Genomic DNA, 26,519 nt, shown 5'->3' with positions numbered 1-26,519 from the left:
TATTCTTATTCACTGCGTCACCAGTTTCTTCATGACGTGACGCACTGTGGAATACCTGATATTTACAGTTGTTCCTATTTCACGATAGTTTTTGCCTTACTGATGCAACCACACAATTCTATCTCGCAGAGATCTTGAAATCTCTCGTTTTGGGACACATGTTCACCATTCTAGATACGAACATCCACTGACCACTGGTGCTTCGATGTGCAGTACACTGAAGTAAAATAAATCACCTTCGTCGCAACGTTTTGCTGAATGGAAGCTGATGCAAGTGTAATAGACTAATATAACTTGGAAACAATTTTCTTTAACCCATGGGTAAATAAAACAAATATTTATTATTATTATTATTATTATTATTATTATTATTATTATTATTATTATTATTATTACTGTGAGGTATGGCTATTGAGTGTTTACATCCATTTAGTATTATTATTTACATAGTTGTGTATGAACATAATCATGATCGTATTATTTGAGAGGTTATGTCATGAAACATCTGCTGTATATATATATTTACTTATTTATTTATTAATATGAGTTTATTCAATGTAAGAACGCATAATCAATAATATATAATTTATTATTACCTATATACATGATGTATAATCTAATGTAACATTATGCAACACACTGTAATAAGTCCTGAACCATGCTATGTGCGACTAAAATTATGTAGAAAGTTCCTTACATTGTAACTAGGATACTGGAGACTCTCAAATTTACGAGAAAATCTGCTGTGTCATTCTTCTAGAAGCCTGGCCAGGCAACGTATATAAAGAGGCAGTCTTGAGGTAGAGTTGACTTGTTTTAATGAGACTTGTGTAGAACCACAATTAAATTGAAATAAGATATAATGGATCAACCTATTCGATACAAGTAGAAATAGAAATGTAATGTTACATACCTAGTTAATTAAATGCTGTACCAGTTTCGACCACTGTTCCGGATCACATAAAATATCAAAACAATGCACGGGAAAACAACGGCAAATGCAGTTCAAGAAGCACTGTAAACACTTTAGGGATTAGCACTGCATGCTGAGAAGTCACCATAATCCTGAAGCCAAGTGTTTGAAGTATGTGAATTGGTTTTGTTTGGTTGGTAGTTGACATGCATCTGTTACAGTCTTCTTCTGATTCTTCGTAGTAGTGTTTTATGATGGCAGCTTATTAGTGTGCATTTGCAGAAGATGTAAATATAATTTGTAAATAAAATAGTGTACACAACTGACAGCATCTCATGTGCATCATTGTAGATACATCATTAGTGACCGTGGCGACTGGACTGAAGAATCAATTTTGGAATACGAGTGCAAGTGCATCAGAACAAAATGCAAGTGATACTAGAAAATATGTCTGTACAATAACTTAAAGACAAATTCGCAAAGAAATCTTCTGACGAGCGGCAAGAAGAAATTATTCAAGACGCGATTACGAGAAGATCTCATCGAAAAAGGAAAAGATCCCGAAGAGTCTTTCATTGAGGTGAACGAACATCAGGATTCGTCATCGGAAGAAGAGGTAAATATAACAAAAATGTGTTTTAACTTACTGAGCATGATTCAGGCACTCCATGACAAAATCTCAGACGTTGATTCAAGAGTTAATTCCACCTTACCAAAACAGAATGACAAACTTTAAGACAAACTTTCAGACATCAATTCCGCCCTAACAGAAAAGATTTCAGAACAAATTTCTAAAGTAAATGACAAACTTTCAGACGAAATATCTCAATCTAATTCAGTTCCAACCGGACAAATATCGCAAGTGTACATGCAGGTTTACAAAGTAGAACAGTGCCTATAATCGAAAATTTCAACCGTAAATGATAAAATTTCATCCCAAATTAGTGACGTCACCAATCAATTAACAGAGCAGATATCGGACAGCAGGTCAAAACTGGTACAGGCAACACAGAACAACTAGACCCGACGGTGATTATAAAGAGCCTTACAGAATTCCATGGGTGACTGGAGGAGAACCCCGACTAGCTTCGCCTAGGGATCGGTCAACCTATTAGGAAGGACTAATCTACCAGAGGGTCATCTTTGCTCAACTCATCACACCGCGGCTAAAAGGCCAAGCCACTACCCGGTGGAATAACTTGAAGGGCTTAAATTTAAACTGGACGAACTACAAGCAGCTGCACCCGGAAGAAGGGAGAACGAGATCTTCCCAGACATCATAGAGCTACTCCAAGATAACATTAGACCCCTAGTGAAAGTATCACAACCGAGATCCTTTGATGATCTACGTAGAATCAATGCCGAGTTGGAAGAAGAACACCAGAGCTCAGCCACAGAAGAGACTAGCTTGGTTAAGAAATGCTACCATTGTGGGAGAATAGGACACCTGAAGAACAAATGCCCCACTCTGGCGTCAGAGAGACTAGGTACGGCCCATTGTGGATTAAGGGTGGATGGGACCAAGAAAAGGAAGGTGCTTCCAGACCTGACAGACAAGCAGACCTGGAACAGCAGGAGAGGGATTGGTCAGATTGTGGGCAGAACAGACCAGTCTCGCCCAGAGATCATCTTGAGGGCAGGCAACGAGAATTTTTCAGCCATACTCGACAGCCAAGTAGGCCATTCATTTGTCAATGGGACTGTTGCCAGATTACTACCGCCTATGAAGTCTCACCATCTTGAAAGGGTAGTGACAGCAGCGGACAGGGTAACCTATTCCATCCAAGGACAGACTAACCTAACCGCTCCATGCATGGACCTGCCTATTGTAATTGACTTTACAGTGATTCAGAACCTAATACGTGACATCATATTAGGTCATGACTTTTTGGTAGAATACAAGGTGATCCTAGGCTATGCAGCTCATGAAGTCGTTTTGGGAAAAGGCAGACGACTGAGGGTCACCTGGCACAATGGAAATCTCCGGACTCCCAAGGACGCAGAATTCGACGTAGACCTGGGAGATATCCAGTCAGTTAACACATTTTCAACCAACTGAAGAAGAGGAGCTGAGACGTGCCTTAAAAGACTTTCCGGAAGACATCACCAATAAAATAGGACGGACTACCCACGGTAACTCACAACACTGAATGCAGCACTTCCTCACCCATTAAGAAAAGTCCACATCCAATCAACCTGGATAAGCGCAACTTCGTCATTCAGAAGATCCAAGAGATGAAAGGGCAAGGTCACATCAAACCCTCTACATCCTGTTGGGCTTCACCTATCGTCTACCGAAAAAGAAGAATTGAATCAACTGTGTGTGGAATTCCACAGAATGAACGAGAAGATCGTTAGCGACGCGTACCCCATGCCTGACCTGAAAGACTTGCCGAGACAAGTGGGTCTAGGATTTTCATCATGCTGAATCTCAACTCCGGATACTGGCAAGTGGAGGTCGAGGAAAGTTCCAGACCACTGACCGCCTTCATGTTACCGAGAGGATTGTACCAATTTACAGTAAAGCTTTTGGACTGAAGAATGCTCCTGCAACCTTCATGCGACTGATGGATAAGGTATTGTCAGGATACGTTGCAGATCTCTGCCAAGTGTATCTCGACCTGATCTTAATTCACAGCAAGAATTTTCAAGAACACCTTGGTACATCTGACAAAAGTGCCGGAATAACTGAAGATTCATGGACTGACTTGCCAACCGGAGAAGTGCCACTTCGCCTAGTCATGTGTAAAATATCTTGGCAATGTCCTAACATCTGAAGGCTTAGAAAGGCAACCAGAGAAGAATCGAGCTATCGAGAAGGCTGAACGCCCGCGGACCAAACGACAAGTATGTCAGTTCCTTGCCTTGTATGGATGGTATAGCAGTTTCGTGCCATACTTTGAAGAGAAGGCAATACCACTCACCGATGTACTCCATTATAACCGCCCGTTCCGATGGAGCAGCAAGGAAGAGGCAGCATTCCAAAACATTAAGGCTGCGACATGCAACGCTCCCGGTCTAGCCCATCCCGACCCTCAACGGAAGATGTGCCTGCAGATGGACGCCATCGACTGTCGCCTAGGAGCAATGCTAGTTCAGGAGAGGAGTGACTGCGAAAGGGACATCATCGAGTATGCCAGTAGAAATCTATCTCCCACCAAACAATGCGACTGCACTGCCGAGAAGGAAGCCTTAGCCGTGGTGTGTGCCATGGGGAAATTAAGAGGCTACTTGGAGGGAAGGAAGTACCAGCTCTACACCGATAATGCAGTTCTCGAATGGTTGAAATCTGTCTCTGGCTCAAAATCTAAATTGATGCGATGGGCTCTGTTAATCGCAGTATTTGACTTTGATGTGTGTGACGTCCCAGGACCGACGAACATAGGGGCAGATAGCTTATCTAGCCACCCAGTGATGGAACCTGAAGTTAAGAGCACCATTGTCAAGAGGGAATTCCCACAAAATCACCGGAGCGAACCCAATGAACCTGTCCTTATGATCATCAAGAAAGAACTTGATCTGGAAGTAATTAAGCTATGACAAAAACAAGACAAGTCCTGTAGGGCCATGACACAGCGGATCAGGAGACAGAACACCGACAGTCGACTCGTCCTGAGGGAATTTAAGATGTGCTATAAGAACTCGTTATAATGGACTTCTATTGTAATATTTAAAAAAACAGCAAAACAAAATCAGGAGCGGTTTTTCAAAACTCGATAAATGCAAAAAATTTCGGAACTGAGTTATGCATCCAATGTTATCAGTTTGACCTTGCTCACCATCCTGTGCAATCATCCTTTGCATAAGTCGATATTTGCTGTGTATAGAAGTGGTTGAAATCGCTAGGTTTTTGCAAAAGTCGATATGTGCTCTTGGAAAGTTAAAGCAAAACTCGGTAAATGCAGTTAACTATTAATCACGTAGCATTCTCATGGATAATCGGGAGTGTTATTCTGTGGAACAATGGAACGCCAGACTCCTTTATTGAAAGGATGTATTCTTGGAACTGCATGCCTCATGTTCCCGCGATTAACCCTCATTGTCGTCGAAAAAAAGAAACTCACTTCTGGAGAAGTTTTAAACAAGTTAATGTGTGAGGAACTGTTTCACTCTACAACAGTATGAATGATGAATCTGAAGATTCTGAAACTGGCGTGCCGGTTTATGAATGTGTCGGTGGAAGAAAGTCTAGATACAAGAAGAGAGTACCTGGAAAGCTGGCTAGAACTAAAAACAAACCTAATATTAAATGCATTCATGGACTCAAAGACTTGCCCATAAGTACAAAAAGTAAAAGGATAAAACGATGCAAAGCTGCTGGACTCTGCTATGAAGATATCACAGAATTCCATCATCATGTGACTTCTTTAAACGAGATTTATCAAGACAAGTTTCTATTGAAGTATATGCACATTTCCACACCTCAGTGCAGGGTAGTGAACATTGAAAGTGCTAGGAAGAAAAAAACTGTTTCTATGAAGTACAGCATCAAGAAGAAAACTAGTGAAATACTTCCTGTCTGTGGTGCAACTTTTCAAGGAATTTCTGGCATGTCAAAGAACAGATTATCTTATCTGGCTAGTAGGTTTCATCATACTGGGAAGTTACCTAAGGAAAATCGAGGTGGTGACAGATCAGGCAAGGAACACAAGGACATAATGGTTGCCATTAAAAATCACATCAAAAGGTATAAATGCAGAGAGAGCCACCATGGCAGGGGAAAGTCTAAGAGAGGATATTTACCGTCATATCTCTCAGATAGAAACAGAATCCTCAAGAGGTTGCAATCAAGTTGCTTCAGCTTTATTGGACTTTCTTTTTAACGTAGAAAAGAAACTGCACAATGATGGCCCTACCACGATACATTTATTCTCAGACTCTTGTAGCAACCAAAACAAAAACAGTGTCATCCTGGCCACACTTATTCCTCTCTTGAAAGAAACAAGTACATTATTCAATAATATTCTCCATTTCTTCCCTATTCCGGGACACAGCAACATGGCTCCAGACAGAGTGTTCAGTAGAATTGAGAAATCTTACAGAAGACAAGGAAAACATACTGTCTCCCAAACAATACTATGATATCTTAGAGAAACATGGCACCCTTAAAATTTTGAGCAGGGACTGGGAAATCAAAGATAAAGAGAGTTCACAGAAGGTACTACGAACTAGGTTGTCATTTAAAATGAATAGTCAACGTGTTATCGCGTATAATAAACATAAGAGAGTCTCCGTATCAGTACCGGATACCTACTTCGCATACCCAGTGGAAGTTGAAGTTCTGAAAATGAAATCCAGCCATGAAGCATTTAGAAATTCTCTTTTCTACCAAAGAAAACTATGGTGAGCAAAGGAAAGAAGAAGGATGTTCAAACTCTGTTGAAATTTTTTGAAATAGCGGATGATGCTGTGGATTTCTGCAGGGTTGTGTTAGACGACAAGTAACAGACTTCTGATGGCTATGTGTTTTGATGAGTTCAGTTAGACTTTATTTTGTAAGACTTAATTTTAATTTAACCTCTGTGATTTTAATGTGCTCATTCATTACAATAGGATTGATAATATAGGTTAATACCGTATTTTGTTTTTTTTACATTGCTTGATGCTAATAATATTAGTAATAACTAATAATATTGTGTAATCTTACAATACCCCAAGTAGCCTATATTATAAAATGTATGACAATGGAGCTAAAAAATCAATAAATATTCAAAAAATATTATTCACAAAGTAACAAAAAAATTTAAAAGTAAATAATACGATAAACAAAAGCATATCATTCAGTTAGAGTATTAATGTGAAGTTCCACTTTACCAGAATATTTGCATATATCAACTTTTGAAAAAACTTGAGAAAATTATCTTATAATCTTACCTCATCCACCTTAAGTTTCAACAAGTTCTATTCAGGTACTGTGCTTGTCTCTATTGGAACTAATATCGACAAAAATTTGAAATGTTTCATGCATATGCTTCTAAGTGAAAATAAAAGAACACATTTCCTGAAAAATGATGTTTGCTGCAAATGTCAAGTTTTGCCAAAAACACTCCTCAATTTGCACACCCAGCATTTTATGTGTAACTGCAAAGAAAAGACAATACTTATATTACAGCAGATTAATCATTATGCAGCGTTTTCAAATATTTCAATAGACGGAGGTTGGACCATCACATGAAAACTGAGCCTGATAGGCAAATTTAATTTTTCAAAATCGGCACCTATGACTTCAGAACACTATGTATAATATACCTATTTATAATAGTTTATTTAAATCCGCCTTGATCAATACACTCATTAAATGAAAGAAACATTATTAATTAAACCATACATGTTTCGGGAAATCTCAACCATTCCCTTCATCAGTGGTTAGATCAAAGAATAACACAATATGACACTATGAAGGGAATGGTTGAGATTTCCCGAAACATGTATGGTTTAATTAATAACGTTTCTTTCATTTAATGAGTGTATTGATCGAGGCGGATTTAAATAAACTATTATAAATAGTTATATTATACATTCAGACCAGTCAATACGGACCTAACACAATATTAACCTATCATGGTTAAGTTTATTAACATTCAGAACACTATGCATATTCTTTGTGACAAAAATGCTGTTGATCAGTGTTGTACAAATTAGATTCAGTAAAATCAAGAAATTAATGTTACATACCAGATGTTTTTGTAACAGATCCCAGTTTTGCCAGCCGTTCCCAAATTCCTTCAGCAAGAAACAAAGGTAAGCATTAAATTAAAAATTATTATTGGTGGTGGTGGTGGTGGTGGTAATGCTATGGAAGAAAGTGCGTAATACAACTTTTGATATAATCGATGAATGATTACATGAAGAAAGATGGCCCCACTTCATTTTTGATGTACCTTCAGAAAAAAAGCCTTTATGAAAATCCTCTTGATAGCATATTTTAACTCTAGGTTAGCAATTATAGAAACAAAATCAAAATTAATTCTGTATTATTAAGATCATAACCATGAAATTCGAACTCCAGATATGCGAATTTTCAGTTCAAAAATCTCTTACCTGTGATTTTAACCACAGCTATCTCGCTGAGCAGCCAGTGATTATGTTCCACAGCTATCACATATATCAAAAAGAGTGTACAAAAATTCCCAACAAGATCACTAACAATTATAAACAAACTAATATGTTTAACTACACTCTCATACACATAATGTCACTTGATGTTTTAAACATCACAGTAAACAGTAATGTACAATTCCTGAAGCTAGGCAAACATTATGTGGGATAAGACTGTTCCACTGGTAGATGTTTCAACTAAACATCCTCTGAATGAGAGGTGGTATGTGCACATTAAGTAATTCATACTCTAATTTAGATTATTCTTCAAGAGATATAACTAAAAACCATGTTTGAATTCAGATAGTGTGCAAGATGAGTATTGCGGAGCCTCCATGGCTCAGGCGGCAGCGCACCGGCCTCTCACCGCTGGATACCGTGGTTCAAATCCCGGTCACTCCATGTGGGATTTGTGCTGCACAAAGCGGAGGTGGGACAGGTTTTTCTCCGGGTACTCCGGTTTTCCCTGTCATCTTTCATTCCATCAACACTCTCCAATATCATTTCATTTCATTAGTCATTCATTAATCATTGCCCCAGAGGAGTGCGACAGGCTTCGGCAGCCGGCACATTTATTATCCTCATCGCTAGATGGGGGCTTCATTCATTCCATTCCTGACCCGGTCAAATGACTGGAAACAGGCGGTGGATTTGTATTTGTAAGATGAGTATTGGATCCTCGTGCTTTATCTCTGCAATAATGTGGATCTACATGGTGAGCAGAATAAAGGAGAATCGCTCCATCCTGTGCGCGGGAATTCCTGAGTGAGTGTGGTGGGGATGAAATACAGTGCCGGATGTACTTAAGGCCGCGCTACCGTGCCAGGTTTCAGTCTTTGTTAAACGTCTGCAAACGTGGCAAGTGTTTACTTGGTGTCATTAGTACAGTGACTGAATTCAGATGGCTCAGGTGGCTCAAGTCGGATATTGATATTCTTTTCCTGAAAGAGCATTTAAGGGTCATACTTTCGCACAGAAAGTGCTAGGGCTGTAAGGAGATAACTTCAAGAGAAGATTCCTGATATTCAAGTTCCAAGTCAGACTTCGATTCATAGAATAGTAAATAAATTACATAAGACGGGAAGTCTTCTTGATAAAGCACGTAATAAACCATGTACAGTACTCGCACAAGAAACTGTAGGCAACACTGGTAACGCCATGGATAGGTCTCGTAACAAATCACTTGGACGACTTGCTCAGGAAATGGATATTTCCTATCGTTCTGTACGAACACATGTGACTGATGACATAAGGCAAGATATGGAGAACAACTGACAATTTGAGCATTATTACACTTTAGTAAAGGTTTCGACACTGTTGACAGAGTCACACTTATATCCAAATTGAATAGTTTAAATTTCTCCGCGAGTGCACTCCAGTGAATAAGTTTCTGTCTCACTGGCCACCCGGCAGTGTGTACTTAATAACAATAATGAATATTTAAATTGGCATACGGTTGATGTAGGAATACAAGGATCTGTACTGGGCCCCTATTCTTCTTTTCATATATAAATGGAATAGCTTCCGAATTAAAACACTGAAAATACCACTTCCATGCAGATGATTTACAGATATACACACACAAACCCGAAAATCTGCACTTAGAAACACTTCAACCGAATGAAGATCTAATGGCCATAGATACATGGGCCAAAAATCACGGATTAAAATTAAACCCATCAAAATTCCAAACAATTATTGGTCACCAGTAACCCTACATTACTTTGCAAACTCAACTGAACAGCGTTACGACAGTTGTCCATAAGTGATAATGCCATACAGTATAGCCAAACCGTAAGGAATCTTAGTACAATATTTGACGAACATCTGTCCTGGTCAGCCCTAACTATATCTGTGTGTAGAAAAATATACAGAACGCTACACTGTCTCAGTAAATTCAAATCCACTTTCCCCTTCAAACTAAGGAAATTCTTGTTGAATCACTCGCATTACCTCATTTTTTCCTTGCGATATAGGTTTCAACAAGCTAGGAGTAGAATGGGGAAGGAAATTACAGTGTGCTCAGAATGCTTCTGTAACATTTATCTGTGGCCTTCATTATGCTGACGCCACACAGTCGTACACACGGCTCGAGTTACTTCACCTGCAAGAACGACGCACACTGCATACTACTTTTTCGCATAATATTCTTAAAATTTCCGAACCAGCCTATCACCGTGATCGCATCAAACTCCTCTCAGCAGACCGTAACAAAAATACTCGATCCTGCAGCACCATATATATATACCTTCTTGTACACAGAACAACAATCTACACTAAATCATTCACCGTTACCGCAGGCCGACAGTGGAATCTCTTACCAGTGGGCATCACAATCATGTCCAGAAGCTCAGCCTTTAAAAATGCCTGTGTCTAAATACTAGGTAAGAATGCATATAAATCATCAAATAATGACCTGAAAATGCCTCCTAATACCTCCTCATCATTATTCCCCCCTCTTCCTTCCATAAATCACCTTATTATTATTACTAGTCATTCCCTTCACCTCTCAACTGAAGGCGATATCTCAGTATATTGTAAAAATGTATCTATTTTCGAAACTTTCTCTTTAAGTAATATTTATAGTACTCATTCATATATTTAAATGAGCTGTACGTACGATGTGTATTATACAAATATGATATTTTATGTGTGATTTCTTTTACTACTACTACTAGCTGATGTACCTGTGCTTCACTACGGAATTCTACACTGTACACAGAATTCTAGGTTAGGTAGTGCACATGTTGTGAGCAAGATTGTATTAAATTGCATAGCTCTTAACGTTACCCTAGAAACGCGACGGGGAAGACACCAAACATCTTTTCTCACATGAAGACTGGGTTAGGGAATTTTCATTGCTATGGTAGGACCACGTGCCTAAGATCAGTCACAATCGGGTTGCAGAGTTTTCATTATAACGGCATACACTCTCCACCTGCATTTAAACATCCTCAGAAAGATGGTCATAGTGGTTTTCCCAACTGAAATAAACATCGGTTATTACAATGACGTCAGTAGGAATGGCGCGATTAAAAGCAATCCTTTCATATGAAAAACTTGATAAAATGAAAAACCACACATTTTAACTACGCTGCCAATCTAACAGTTCCAGAGCTGCAAATGACTAAGCTGCAGACAGCCATGATCCGTGAACACTGTTAAGTCTTTTTCGGTGGTGGGAGGCCGTCGAATAGTGGCAAGTCCCAGGGCAAAACCTATGCCCTTTTACTACTCTGTTTCTTAGGAGTACCCCATGAGTCAGAAAATATCAATTCACTACACTGGCGTGGAAAAATCTATCTGACTTGGAGGAATTTTTTTTCCCCAAACCAGAGGAAATGCCACTCTCTTCACTGCTAATTTGGAATAAAATGAATGTAGAATTTAATAAAAGTGAAGAGGAGGAAGCTTTTCTGAAGAAATAGCTGAATTTTGAGTTATTTAGTGAATTGCGGTGCTATAATTCGGATTAGGCCTAAATTGTAATTCTAGACCAGGTTGCACTGCTACTACTACTACCACCACCACCACCCTCTGCCTTAAATTTGCACACTGCTCATTCAAAAACAGAGTAGGGATCGAACATCTAGAATACTATGATGAACCAGTGTGTTACGTACCAACAGTATCAGAAAATTTATGAACCAGAGGAATGGCATGCTAAAGAATGAAGTTTCCTAACTCCCCAGCTATTTCCCGCCCATATTCAGTCAGGCTGCTTTACTCGGTATGTAGCAGTAATCCCATCTATAGGAGGAGAGTGGCAGCATAAGAGACAAAGAACATCATAAAACAATGGTCAATGTAATACTGTTGATCAATGATATGCGCTTTCGATATTTTAGGCCTTCACATTTAGTTTTGGTCTGACTCGGAAATACCACTCTTATCATTGTCAGTAAGGTAAAACTGAATTAAACACAAATGATCGTAAATTGTACTCTCAATAAATTTTGTTATGTAGTACTTTTTGACAGGACCAATAGAATAGGTATTTAAAAATTAAATTGTAGGCGCCTTCCCATAAACTGCAATTTCATCCAGGGTGAATAAAATTTTACAGCTTATACTATAGCTTCTTATTCCCCAACTCTATGTAACGATTACCACATTCTGTTAACCCATTTTCTCGTGGCTTGGCGCTGATATGGACTTTGTAACAAAAATACAAATTCATAAATATCTGCGTTATCATAGCCAGTACGGTAAAAAAAAAGTTTGAGACATAAATGATCGGAAATTTAATTCTATATAAATTTAGTTATGTACTGTTTATCAATGGGACTACTAATAACAAATACTTGAAAATTAAATTTTAGGCTTTCCCCTAAAATACCATTTCGTTCAGAGTGAATAACAAGATTTATAGCCTAGATTGTAGTGGATCATACTCCGACTTTACATACCGATTTTCATTCAATTCTCTTCAGCCATTTTCTCATGATGCGTGTACGATGATATTTGTTTTACGTCCCACTAACTACTTTTACGGACTTCGGAGACGCCGAGGTGCCGGAATTTAGTCCTGCAGGAGTTATTTTACGTGCTAGTAAATCTAACGACACGAGGCTGTCGTATTTGAGCACCTTCAAATACCACCGGACTGAGCCAGGATCGAACCTGCCAAGTTGGGGTTAGAAGGCCAGCACTTTAACCATCTGAGCCACTCAGCCCGGCAGATGAGTGTACATACAGACAAATTATGGATAAGTGAAAAGTTACTGTGGACATGACCGATACAGAAACACCATTCTTTTCAAATTCTGAGCAATATAGTGACAAAACTCTTTATTTGTATATACAGATTACTGTTATTATTGTTAATATTGTTTTACATATTACTGTCATCAGTAATATAAATAACACATTATTATTATTATTATTATTATTATTATTATTATTATTATTATGCAAGAAAAAATCTCTTTCAATAAATGCTAAACTTCAACATACTGTTCTGTCATTAAACCTGAAGCGACTTATGCTTGTGAAACACTATTTAAATTGAACACCAAAGCAACAACTGATACACTGCAAAAGGTTGACAGAAGGATACTCAGAACAATCATTAATAAAAAACATCAGGTGGATGGACAATGGAGATTATTGCCTAATGCAGTGGTTTTATAGGGAAAGTGAATCTATAATAGATACGATGAGAAAAAGAAGAATTGCCTTTTTCTGTCATCTTTCCAGATTAAATGAAAATAGGATAATAAAACAACTATTTAATTACTTTTGGAAAAGTAAAACAAAAAATAATTGGTTTAAAGAAGTTCGGAATGATTTACAAGAGCTGATTATTACAATGAAGCAAATTGAAAATAGAGAAGAAAAAAGGATACTCAAGAACAAACAAATAAGATTGTCATTAAAAACTGTACAACACAAACAATATGTCATATCTGATGAAGAAAGGGCAGCCAGGTCAGCCAGAATGAAGAGGTTTTGGGAAAGGAAGAAGATGATGCAAGCTAAATCTTCAGTTAATTCTTTGTTAACATTAATGTATTTGGGTTTGATTTAAGTGCTCCAATGTGGGCATAAACTATGTAAAAAATATATTATTATTATTATTATTATTATTATTATTATTATTATTATTATTATTATTATCTTTATTATAACCAGACTGAGTGTCTCAAAACGGTTGAGGCGCTGGCCTTCTGACCCCAACTTGGCATGTTCGATCCTGGCTCAGTCCGGTGGTATATGAAGGTGCTCAAGTACGTCAGCCACGAGTTGATAGATTTACTGGCACTAAAAGAATTACTGTGGGACTATCCGGCACCTCTGCGTCTCCAAAAACCGTAAAAATGGTACTTAGTGGGAAGTAAAACTAGTAACATTATTATTATAATACCAGATACAAAGTTACTGCGAGTTATCACTAACAACATACGGTCTACTCGGTTCCCCGATACAAGCCCATGCGATTTTTATCTCTGGGGGCACTGAAAGAGAAAGTGTACAAAACAAATCCACACACTTTAGATGAACTTCGAATCAAGAAATTGCTGGCATTTCTCAGAAAGAACTGCAGAGGGTAATGAACAATTTCCTAAGCAGGTGCGAGAAATGCTTGAACAACGAAGGCAGGCAGTTTCAACATTTCCTGGCGTAATATATGCGAGTACTTTTATTTTTATGTTGCTTGTTTGTTTGTTTGTTTGTTTGTTTGTTTGTTTGTTTGTTAGAAGTAGTTTACCGAGCTCAAAAGCTGCAGTTGCTCAAGTGCGGCCAGTATCCAGTATTCAGAAGATATAGAGTTCAAACCTCTTGTCTGCAGCCCTGAAGATGGTTTTCTGTTGTTTCCGATTTTCACACCAAGCAAATGCTGGGGCTGTACCTTCTTCCTTCCCATTCCTAGGCCTTTCCTGTTCCATCGTCGCCATAAGACCTGTCTGTGTCGGTGCGACGTAATGCAAAATAGCAACCAAAAAAACGTATGAATGAATACCAACGATGCTGCGTAAATTCAGCTGAATGTATGTATTCAATCTATGGCCTTAGAGCGCGCACAAAATCTTCTAAACGCTCACTGCACTGCCAGCAAACCACAGACCGAGTCAGCAAATCTGCCGTCTGACCGCGAGCACCACTGTGTATATTTCATCCCATATGATACAATAAAAACATGCGCCGACTCGGCAAAAATCGCTCCATGTGCCATCAGCCTTATACTATTGAGGAGAGGTTAGTGGCAAGCATGTGGGGCACAAATGACAACACACAGGGCAGACAATGAGACATTATGGGAGCATTCCAGGAAAGATTTAATATGGCTCCACCACGAAAAGCAACACTTATTGATTGGCACAGACGTGCTTTTGACTTGGGCAGTGTTAAAGACAGGCCGCGAAGTGGAAGGAAGAAGATACAAGAAGAAACATGTGCTGCAGTCTGAGCTTCGATTGAACAATCTCCTATGAAGTAGACACGTAAACGTGTTTCGGAACTCTGTATACTGAGGACAACAATGCAAGATTACATTTAAAAAGACCTAAAAGTCCTTAAGTTCAGACCTTTTCAACCGACGTCCGTAAAACAAGTTATCGGATAGAGACTGGAATTAGCGCGTTTTAGCATGCCGTGCTTCGTTAAATAAATTCCCAAATGCAGTGAGCCGTACCAAGCTACTTATCGCAGCTCACATGCTAGAAATGTTGTAGTGTGGGCCAAAGAGAATCCTCATTACAGAACTGAGTTGGAAAAGAATACCCTCCCTACTAACATTAGAGATTTGCGTTCTTGTAGGAGATTTAAGATGAATGGCCAAAATCACTTGCTGAATACTTCTAGCTGACTTGTACGATGAGTGAAGTGTGAATGAGTGTGTGAATGAGCACATCTTTATAAAAATTAGAAATGTAGTTGCTAGTTATAGGTTTTTACTGCATTTCCTTCTTTTATTATTACTATTGTTTTCTATAATTATGATCATGTTCATTTACATTGTCATGTTGTACAATCTATAATTATTTCTATTATTACAATCTCCATAGTACTACCATACAAATTTTCTTTAATGATATGTTGTATTTTAAAAATGAAGTTACATTTCTGTTAAACAATTTTTTTAATGTTGTTGTAAAGCATAAGGGAGGGCCTTGAGCCCTAACTGTGCCATGAATAAAGACGAATTACTCATTTCTCATCCCGGACTTGGGACTGGGCAATAGAGAAGTGAAATGGACAGCAAACAAAATAGAAGTACTAGAACAAGTTAATATATGGAATCAGGTGATAGAAGAGTTTGAAATGAGAATAAGCATTAAGAGGACAGTAGTGATGACGAGAGGTATGAAGTAAAGTGGAAAATAACAGTAAATGGAAAGCCAATAGAGGTTGCAAAAAGTTTCAAATACTTGGGGAGTGTAATCACAGAAGATGGGAAGATAAGTGAAGAGAGAGTAAAGAGTACAACAAGCAAATGGCCTTTACCCAAGTAAGACTGATATGCTGCAAAACCAGGGAGTTCAAAGGAAATGAAAAAAAGTTCTGTATTATAAAAAATAATGTTATTTTCTTTATGCCCCACTACCTACTTTTAAGGGAGACGCCAAGATGCCAGAATTTAAGTCTCGCAGGAGTTTTTACGTGCCAGTATATCTACAGGCACGAGGCTGACGTACCTGAGCACCTTCAAATACCACCGTGTGGAGCCAGGATGGAACCTGCCAAGTTGGAGTCAGAAAGCCAGCGCCTCAACCGTCCGAGCCACTCAGCCCTGCAGTTCTATATTTAACCTATTACCTAACAATATAGCCATATATAGCAGGTATATGGACAGCAAAACAAGATGAGAGAGTTCAATGGCCGAGATGAAATTCTTTAGCGGTACTGTAGCAAAGACAAGAAAAGACAGAACTAGAAATAAAGAGGCTAGAAAGTGGACTGGAGTTTCAAAAATACAGGACAGGACAGAAACATATAACCTGAAACGGTATGGACAAATTATGCGAATGGGAGAAGACCATGTCCCAAAGTAAGCATTTTCAGAGTTGCCAACAGGACAGAGACTACAAAGAAGGCCTTGAAAGAGGTGTGTGGATACAGTGGAGGAGAGTATAGAAAAGGGACAAGGAAATTTAGACAAAAATATTGGGAGCAGGAAAAGAGTTGTGGAGTGACAGGCAACATAGGAAGTCCTTGACTGAGGAGAGAACAGGAAACTGGAACCAAAGAGGAAGAAGAACTATGTTATATGCCCCTCCACCATTTTCCCACAACTTAATTAGAAATCTAACCAAAAGTAGGATCAGACCATGTCTGCCATAGGATCTGCACTGCATTATTAACAATGTTGGATTAGGTTCCACACAGACAGCTGATAAGAATAAAACAGAATTACTGGGATTGTGGGGCACTGCCATGTCTTATGGATATCTTGTTTCTGTTCTCAAGAAGCTCAGATTTAAGGATAGGCTCTTGAACAAGTGATTAAGTTTTCCTGAGATACTCTGCCCGCATTTCAAGACCAACAGAAGCCACGGGGATCTCTGAAGTAGGTGAAAAGGCATTAGGAGGAAAATCTCTATGTCAAATAGCTACTACTGTCAACAAAAGTATTATGTGTACTTGAGTCTGGAGGTGGGTTAACAAATAACCAAGAGGACTATAGAAAATCCAGTAACACCTTAATTTTCCTAGTTTCATTTCACGTCGGGTCATGTAGGTTACAAATTTTTAATTATGCATCTGCTGCTTCCTCTGTTGGAGAGACAGTGTTCTTCTTCGTAGACATTATAACCCTGTCCTCTCAAAGCATTAGCTATTATTGATCTGGCTACATTATGGAGTGAGGTGCGTAGTAATTCACCATGTGGACAGGTTCCCAGGACATGTGAAAGAGTTTCGAACTCTCTGTGGCAACGCCGATGGAGCCTGTTGCCCTGGGATCTGCCACGTACAGCACGCACAGCAGAGACATTGGCATTCATTTTTATTGCATCACGCCATTCACTGCAAGACAATTCTTTATGATCACAAATCCATACATTCGCTGTTTATATAGGACTACACCTTTGCCTGCCTTTATGCTCTTTCTTGCTCAGTTGCCGAAAGCTCTTCTTCTCAATTCGAGTCGAACTTTCTTTGTATCTACAAAACCAAGCCGTTTAACTCCAATAGATACTGTTTCTGCTACATTCCATGCAGCGAGGCTTGTGCTGATTTCTTGACGTAAGTTTCTAGTTTAGTGTAAAAATAAAACGTTATTGGAAGATTTCAAAATTTTGCATGCATTAATATGTTGCAGATATATTTCCCATGACGCACAAAATAAACCCAGACCTTTAAATTTCATTTCAGCATATATATATATATAAAATCATATCATTCGGGACATCCATGGGAAGTTGCAAATTTTCCTTTAATGCTCCCCTAACCATAATACCGGCGTCATTTATAAATTTGACTGGAATCTTTTGTGGTGGTACTGTCTGAAGATTGAAGTGTTTTTGATTACAAATTTTGGATAGGAATGCAAAAGCAGTAAAGAAATGATGAGCTCTAGGGTGGTTTTGAACTTATTTACGACCTTGATGGACTGGAAGGTAATTTCATTGGAGAAATTTACACCTAAGTGCTTAATAGATTCTCCTTTCTTCAGACATGGTATCTGTTTTTCATCTGCTGTGAATAGTTTTTTCTTCTGATAGGTGACCATGTCTGTCTGGTGCATATTCGTTTACATTTTCCAATATTGATGTTAAGTTCACTTTCTTGTACTTCATGTATGGCCTCATGAGCAAGTAATAAAGCTGACTCAGAATATTTTCCAGCAATAACTACATCATCAGCAAAACTTAATACTGTTAGAACTTCATGATCTGGGCGCAACTGAAAGCCACATTGGGTAGATATTGATGTTTCGCTAAGGTCATCCAGAATATGATTGATGGCGAGAGTAAACAGGATTGCGAAAGAGGAGAACCTTGCATAATTCCCGTGCTTCTCAAGAGAACTCTTGTTTTGCTTCCCTGCGTCTGAATTTGTGTGACATTTCCTGTTTGCAGATTCATAATTAAATTTGCAAGTTTCGATGGAATTGGTAACGACTTTAGTGTCTCATTTAATGAGCATGACATACATTGTCAGAGGCTTTCTGTATATCAAAAAAAAATATTAGATTGGCATGTTTGTTTTTGGATTCACGGAGAAGAGGGTCAGGTATCGCAGTGTTGACATGCATTCCAGAGGAGTTGGTAAATCCTTGCTGATTGGCGTTTAAGAAAACGTGTTCACAGAGATGCCTGTCAAGGATATGCTCAATTATTATTCTTCTTACCGAACAGATTGCGATAGGTCTCCAGTTCTTAATACTGAGTGTATCTCCACCTTTATGGATAAGAACAGTCCTAGCCTTTTTCAAGATAGAATGTACAACCCCAGTTTTCAACACACGTGTGGCAATGAGAGATGTTATGTAGACCGCAATACTGTCTTTGATAACTGTGATGAGGATGTGGTCTGGACCGGGTGATGTGTCCACGGCTGTATGATGAACAGCAAAGTTGATTTCATCTAGACATATACCGTTATTAAATAAAATGTCAATTTGCTCCATATCAATATCACTTGCATGAGACAGGTAATTGGATCAAATCATGTCATTAGGTTGCCAGAGAATTTCAGAGAAATGATGATTATGATGATGATGACGATGATGATGCTTGTTTAAAGGGGCCTAACATCGAGGTCATCGGTCCCTAATGGTGAAAAATGAAATGACAACAAAAAGTTCAAAAAATCCACTGACCGAAATAAAAAATGTCATGAAAAATGAATGGATGGACATGAACCCAAAAAAACAAAAACAAACAAGAAACAAACAAGAACAACAGTGGATCCGACTCAAAAAAAAGGATCATAAATAATAGTATTACTGACCAAGGGACCACTTATAAAGCACAGTCTATATCAAGGATGCTTGATGTCTAAAGGGGTCCCAGGTCCAAGGCCCCTCAGAATGGTACATGTTGCGAGTGAAGTAGAACCATGGTATTTGTCATGTTGGGGTACTAATCAAAAGTAGCGAAGACTCACCATGTTCCACACAAGATGGTACTACTCACAAGTATTTTATTTCATATAGGTAACACAAACCTATGTTCCATGTGTTCGCCGAACACTACACCTTTTCTCCCTTAATTGTTTTAATGTAAATATTTTTCAACTTTATTTTTCCTATGATTGCGTCAACTGTTTCTCCAGAGCACCACTGCCGAACTCTACTATGTTAATTTTAGGCATTGGTGCTGACTTTTCATCTATAAACCTATATGTTCAACCATCACTTTTGTACAACTATTTCCCATACTTAATTTTTGTAATTGTATTAATAATATGTATTAATTTGTACATGTCAACTACTAACCAGTTACCTGATTTTTTACCTTGAGGTGATATTTTGACTGATGATGCCCTCAATGAAGGGCGAAACATGTCTCAAGTGGAATCAATAATAAATTCCTAATTTATAAAATTTATATGTATTGAATAGGTGGAAAAAACTAACCCTTTAGCATCCTACAAAGAAAAATACACCGTAACTCAGACTTCTTCCAGGTTTTCGCTTACACAGACTGCAAAGTGTGGTCAAGTGTTGTCATGCATCAGGCTAAGGTTCTCACCGATGACAGCTGCAAAAGGCACAATGCGATCGACTAAGTCTCCTCAATGTATCCGACTGTCAGACTCCCATTCTTCACGAACACAAGCTGTGTGGCTCATCACAGGATCACCAACGAACAGTGCCATTGCAGAGAAAGTACAGGGTGACTAACATTCCCCAGGGCTTTGCCATACTGTCTCCCCCTTCCACCCAGTGGCCCCATATAGAAGCTTGAATCATCCATTAACAGCACTGAGCTCCACTACTCCACAGTCCAGTTTCAATGGGTGTTGGGCAAATTGCCAAAGACAAGAAATGGCGATATTGGTACTACGATTGTCACGATCAATTATATTTATAAATTATTACCTGGAACTTACCAAATGGACTAATAAATTTAAGATACATTGTTGTAATGTCATAACTTTTCATTTATACAACGTATGAACCTGACCAACATTAAATTCTGTCTGAAATTCTTAGCGTTCTGATTTTTTATTTACTTTTTTCTGTTTTTTTTTTTTTTTTTTACGCTGGCAAGTGTAGTTCTACTTTGACACGTGCAAAGCATTTGGAGCAACGAACATCCAGGAGCATAATTAAGAGTGTACAACAGACAAAACTTTAAGAGATAAGGGCAAAAATAATACCCCTGAATTTGATATCGGTAGTATATGTACTGCCGAAGTGAGTACAGTAGATAAAAACTGCTGATGCACTTTTGGCACACAACCTAGTGATTAGAAATGTTATACCAACACATCTCCTACCCTTCCGGCTAACATAATGACAGAGAAAATTGTTTCGACCAATGGTGTCAGGCTAAGGTGGGCCATAGTTATACAGTGAATATGAATGGTAAAACATTACATCAACCTCTTCTGTATGTGCAATCTTTGTCCCATTTTTCTAAGAGATAGGGTATGAAGCGAGATGAATCTTTGTAGAGAGTTTTTAAAACCAGAGTCCTTCCTGACATCAATCTCATCACAAGAGTTAACGATATGAAATGAATGGTGCAATGTATGACAGTAGGGAGAGGACACCCCGGTGCCGGTCTACAGCATACTCCTGTCGAGTAGCACCAAGATTTTAAAATAAAGCTTGATCTACCAATGGTGCTGATAATCCTTAATGGTTTTCCCATTAACTGACCATTTTATATCTACTTATATTCCTTATGGTGTACTTCATAAATTTCATGGCACCTACCTAAAGGAAATATTTTTCCAACCTACTGTATACAAGCATCTAAAACTTAAATATTATATTTCTAGTTATTAGACATTTTCCACCCACCAAGCAAACAAAGAAAGTATTTTTCTTTATAAAATTAGAGCTAGGGAAATGAGATTCTTACCTGGGGCACTTTCGTCTATAGTTTCTAGTTTATAATCCTCTGGTAAATCCTCAGTTGGCACAAGAATGAATTTCCTCATTGCAGGGACTTCAAGGTGGCAATGTGATTTTAACTGCTCCACAAAGCTTGCATCTACAGAAAATCTGCAAGAAAGGATTGCAACTACCAAGAGGAACTTCAATAAAATGTAAAGATGCACAATCATGCTAATAAAATGAACAATCAGTATGTCCTCAGGTAAAACAAAAAACACCTTGTTTATGTAATACTAAGGGTAAGGCCACACAGAAAGCATTCTGAAGTAGCAAGCATTAACAAGCGGTCCTGAGCAGTTGAGTGCATAGAATCAAGCCAGTGTTTGACATGGCCAGGCAGAGAGCAGAACTGGCTCTATCGCTCACACGCTTGCTGCCCAACACTGCTTCAAGTCGGATCAGTTTGTTTCTTGCTGCTCAGCAGAAAACACGTTGTCCCAAGTTTGCCATGTCTTTTGGAACAGAGGAATTGATTTCATCAGTTTTTAAAAGACTGGTACTGTGGGACGTATATCACAATTATTTTAAAGACAGGAACTTTACCTCACTGAGGTTATTATTGTCTATTGTTATGAAAATCATCATGTATTTTTTACCTTTATACGAAACTGTGCTTCTTTCAGTTAATCAATTAAATACTCTTTCACCAGGCGAGTTGGCCATGCGGTTAGGAGCATGCAGCTGTGAGCTCGCATCTGGAAGATGCGGGTTCAAACCTGGCAGAGAGAGATTTTCTCAAGGACAGAAAAATGTCCATCTAGCATTCAATGACTTATGACATAGGAATGTGAAAGATGTTTACCCGACAACATTAACTGTCAGCCACTGACTGTAATACAAATGTAGTTGGTCCATTACTGGACTGCCCAATATAGATCAATTTCTCTGCCATCTGGTGAGTTAAAGACATCAAAACTGGCATACAGACAGTCTAGATGGTGTAAAATGAAAATACCTAAGATTCAGCAGCAGCAGCAGCAGCAGTAATGGTAGGACTCTTATGGTTTTAAATTATCAATAGACAACAATATTCCAACTATATCATGCTATGCAGATGACTGGAAATAGTTGGAAAAGATGTCACAGCAAACACTGCTCTAACCAGAATGGCTGTCAACTAGTCTCAACAGATTGGTCTGAATATCAAACATGAAAAATCAAATGCAGACTTAATAGTAAATGACCAGCTAAGCAATTATGATGCTGACACAGTGCATGGGAAGGTTGAATAATGAATCAACCTTTAACCAACATTAACATTCAAATGCAGTTTTTAAAAAATTAAAAAGACAACTTACATATCCTTATAACGATCCATTCACTTCAGCCGAACCAGAAATTAACAGTAACTAATCATTGATGCTTTCGCGGCCCATACTTGCAGACATGATATAGACTTTTGGGCTTATGCCGTGTCAAGAAAATAAGGTAAAATTCTTTACGTTTTGCTGAGAACTTTGCATCTTCAAAAGAAAATCTTGACTGTTCACAAGAAAGACTTCTGAAGGAATAATGCTTGAATTTAGAAGTTATAATAGAAGTGGAAGTGGTACGTTCATTTGTAACCAAATGGCTCCAAATATGAAAGTATGACATAGATACAAGACTGGAATGAAACATTTAATGACTGGCAACCACGTATTACTTAATTGACAGAAAGTGTCCCCAATGAAATGTTAGGATTTCTACGTATTTCCACAGTTTCCCACATAATCCTGGATCGGTAGTGTCTAGTGTGGGTAAGAGCTCGTACATTTTGGAACACTACATCACGACCCGATGACAGAGTGTGCTCAGTTATTGCCGATTTGTCTGGCTAATCAGCACGGTAAGAAATTGAATCTGTACTTGTTATGTGATTGATTCCTGTTTTTGAGGTTTGTGTAATTCTTATTAGATACTGCAATATCTCTAGTGTTATGTATTCTGGTAAGAGCCTCCGTGGCTCGGGCGACAGCCTCTCACTGCTCGGTTCCGTGGTTCAGATCCCTGTCACTCCATGTGAGATTTGTGCTGGACAAAGCGGAGGTGGGACAGGTTTTTCCCTGGGTATTCTGGATTTCCCCATTATCTTTCATTCCAGCAACACTCTCCAATATAATTTTATTTCATCTGTCATTCATTAATCATTGTCCCAGAGAAGTGCGACAGGCTTCAGAAGCCAGCACAATTCCTATCCTCACCGCTAGATGGAGACTTCATTTGTTCTATTCCTATAAAAATCCACGTACTTCTGCTGGGTGTACACGTGCAATCGCCAAGCAAGTTGGCTACGTCCAGTAACTCTCAACCTACGGTCTTCCAAAATAATATTTTCTATTTTATTTAAAATATATTTACAACATTGTCTCACTGCTAAACCTTTGGTATGACAAATTTTGTTACTGGATAAATGTCTTGACATAGAATAACTTTCAAGAGGTCAACTATTTTTTTGCTTAGGGCCTATAAGTATTAAGTAGCTAACTAGATATGCTTTACAAATAGAACACTTTTTTAGGACTAAAATGACAAAAAGTTCAGAAAGTCCTAATGATATTTAAAGGAAGCAGGAGAAACAGAACTAGACTGTCACAAAACAGAATTATGATTATGGCACCTGCATAAAAAATGTAGCGGTGAATCGTCCTGAATAGTTTTGTTTTTTTTTTTTAAATAGAAAGAAAATTGTCCCTTTTCTGAAGCTAAAATATAGGTTCTAACATGACACAAATTATGCAATACCAAAAAGAATAGTAACAACAAGAAATTAAACACATACTTGAGTTGAACATCATCATTAGGTTCTTCCGTTAACAGGTGACAAGGCAAATTCCCAGCAGCTTGTAATTTCTCGAGAACCTTCAGTACATCTGACTGAGGAAGGTTGGAAGGATCACAAACAGCTACAGCTTCATCCAACAGCTGCTTGACGTTTTCGATATGAAGGTCTAGCTCCTGAGCTGCAAGCTCCAGACTACGTGCTGCTCCTGAACCAACGTGTTCCAGTTGCCCTAGAATGGAGGTTTCCAACAATTGAAGAGCACCATGCAAGTCCACAAAGTGACGAGACACAGCGCGCTGTGTTTGTACCAGGACATCATTGGCCACCTTGTTGGTGGTGTCTGAACTCAAGGCTATGTTCTTCACATCCTGTAAACAAAAATATTGTATATTAAAACGAGACTGACATAATTTAACCATAGTAAATTAGTGCAAAAACTGTCCTCTACCCTGTAAATTTTGAACGAGAGAATTACTAAAGTTCTTAAAATCAACTATATATTATATTTCCAGAGGTGATAGGTGGTAAAACACATATTTAAATGGGCACCTCCATTCTTGTCCACAAAAACATCAGAGAGAAAGAGAGAGAGATGCAGTAAGTGATAAGAGTAGGGATCAAACAGAGGTACAGAGAACTAGTACAGTTAAGACACAAGTACTGAGAGCTTAGAAGAAGACGTTGATTTAATCAGGAATCTTCCGTATTGAAAGATGAAGTTAGAAGTGCCATTAAGTCAACAACCCAATTATGAGATTCAGCAACTGATGGAATCCTAGCAGAAATATGGCATGCTACAGAAGAATAACAAACGTTCGAACAGTTTTAAAGAACCAAATCTGTAAAACACCAAATAACCCACCACTGGAAACAGTCAACTAAAAACCAACATGCTTTGGCCCCATCGGTCATGCAGCGGTGGGCCACGGCCATCGCCCAGATCTTGGAGCAAGAGTTCCCCATGAAGACGATTGTATACTTGAGACAATTGGCCCTTCCGCGCCGAGCATATGACAGCAGACCTCGCTGACGAAATCCATCTCTACCTAACGGTCATCTTGGGTATCACCATCAACTCCCACAAGTCCATCCTGTTTGTAACCGGTTTCCAGTGGTTACACGATAACACAGTTAAGAAAGGGGGGAAAACAAATTACAAGGCACTTTAAAACCTTAGCACACAATAAAACACCAGATGAACTGCGCCAATACAAACAAACATCAGGTTGGGCAACGTGACGACTATAATAAAGGAACGTGGAACGGGTCTGGGAAACCTACCAGGGCCATTGGAATACGAAGGTTGCGGGTTTCCAGAAAAATCAACGGTGATCCCTTTATTCAAGATTTTATTTTTCAAAATAAACATTACAAAGAAATTCAGAACAGAATCCACCTAACCCAACAATCCAGTTACACTGTTTCCAAAATACAAATTAGATGAAGTTTGCAAAGAGCTTTGCTTTTAGGACAAAAGGTTAACCACAGATATCTTGACATATATGCAACTTCTACAATACAATTTGAGGGTAAGAGGAAACAAGGATACAAATACAATATTAAATGAAAGTTAGCATGCTTTCTAAGACATCTGAGAAATTGAGTGGTGAGTCTGGGCGAGTAGGGCAAACTCCTATGTGAAAATACACGCGAACAATAAATGTAAAATTAAGTGGAACTGAAACCAATAGTGCTTACTCCAAGGTAGCCAATCGCAGAAGCGAGGATTCGCTGACGTGCATCTGATCTCTGGACTGACGAGAGAACGAAAGACCATGAAATCTTGCCTCACTCGCTTAAAAAGGCAAGGCTGACCAATCAGAGCACAAGAGCTATCCCATCGCCACCCAGATCCACCAATCAAAACTCTTTATCAAGTCGCGATGTTTTCACAATATTCCAGAACATGGCAAAGCCTAATCGCGAACCTTCCATCTTCCAGAATTAGTAAAGACATGCTTCTAAAATTGACAGGGGCCAACACACCCTGTTCCAAATGTCCGCATCATAATATTTCCGGAACATTACCAAATATCACTGAAGAATAATAATTTACAATCTAGTAGTTACTTAGGTAGATAAAGGGAATACAAATAAAATATTCTGCAATAATATTTTACATCATAAAGTAAACATTTCTTTGAAAGAGATTCTCCACAGGTCTCACTGTTACCAGTGGAAATATTGACATAGCTAGGGGTTACAACTGATATACCCTGCCAGAAGCT

General features: G+C 38.5%; 1 protein-coding gene across 2 annotated transcripts in view; it reads right to left on the bottom strand.

The window, feature by feature from the left end:
• The window catches only part of qin, an 870,645-nt gene that overhangs the window by 483,793 nt on the left and 360,333 nt on the right, over nucleotides 1-26,519 (bottom strand). The window contains exons 6-8 of one of the 2 annotated variants that reach the window (XM_067138014.2): nucleotides 24,289-24,659; nucleotides 21,493-21,635; nucleotides 7,589-7,636 (exon numbers count right to left, since the gene is read on the bottom strand). In XM_067138014.2, coding sequence (XP_066994115.1) covers nucleotides 7,589-7,636; nucleotides 21,493-21,635; nucleotides 24,289-24,659 — 562 coding nt within the window. The remainder of the gene's footprint in view (nucleotides 1-7,588; nucleotides 7,637-21,492; nucleotides 21,636-24,288; nucleotides 24,660-26,519) is intronic. The other variant, XM_067138015.2, reaches the window with a different exon arrangement.

The sequence above is a fragment of the Anabrus simplex genome, chromosome 1, assembly GCF_040414725.1.
Source record: "Anabrus simplex isolate iqAnaSimp1 chromosome 1, ASM4041472v1, whole genome shotgun sequence".
In the NCBI taxonomy this organism is placed as follows: domain Eukaryota; kingdom Metazoa; phylum Arthropoda; class Insecta; order Orthoptera; family Tettigoniidae; genus Anabrus; species Anabrus simplex.
This window is presented reverse-complemented; position numbering and strand designations above follow the sequence as displayed.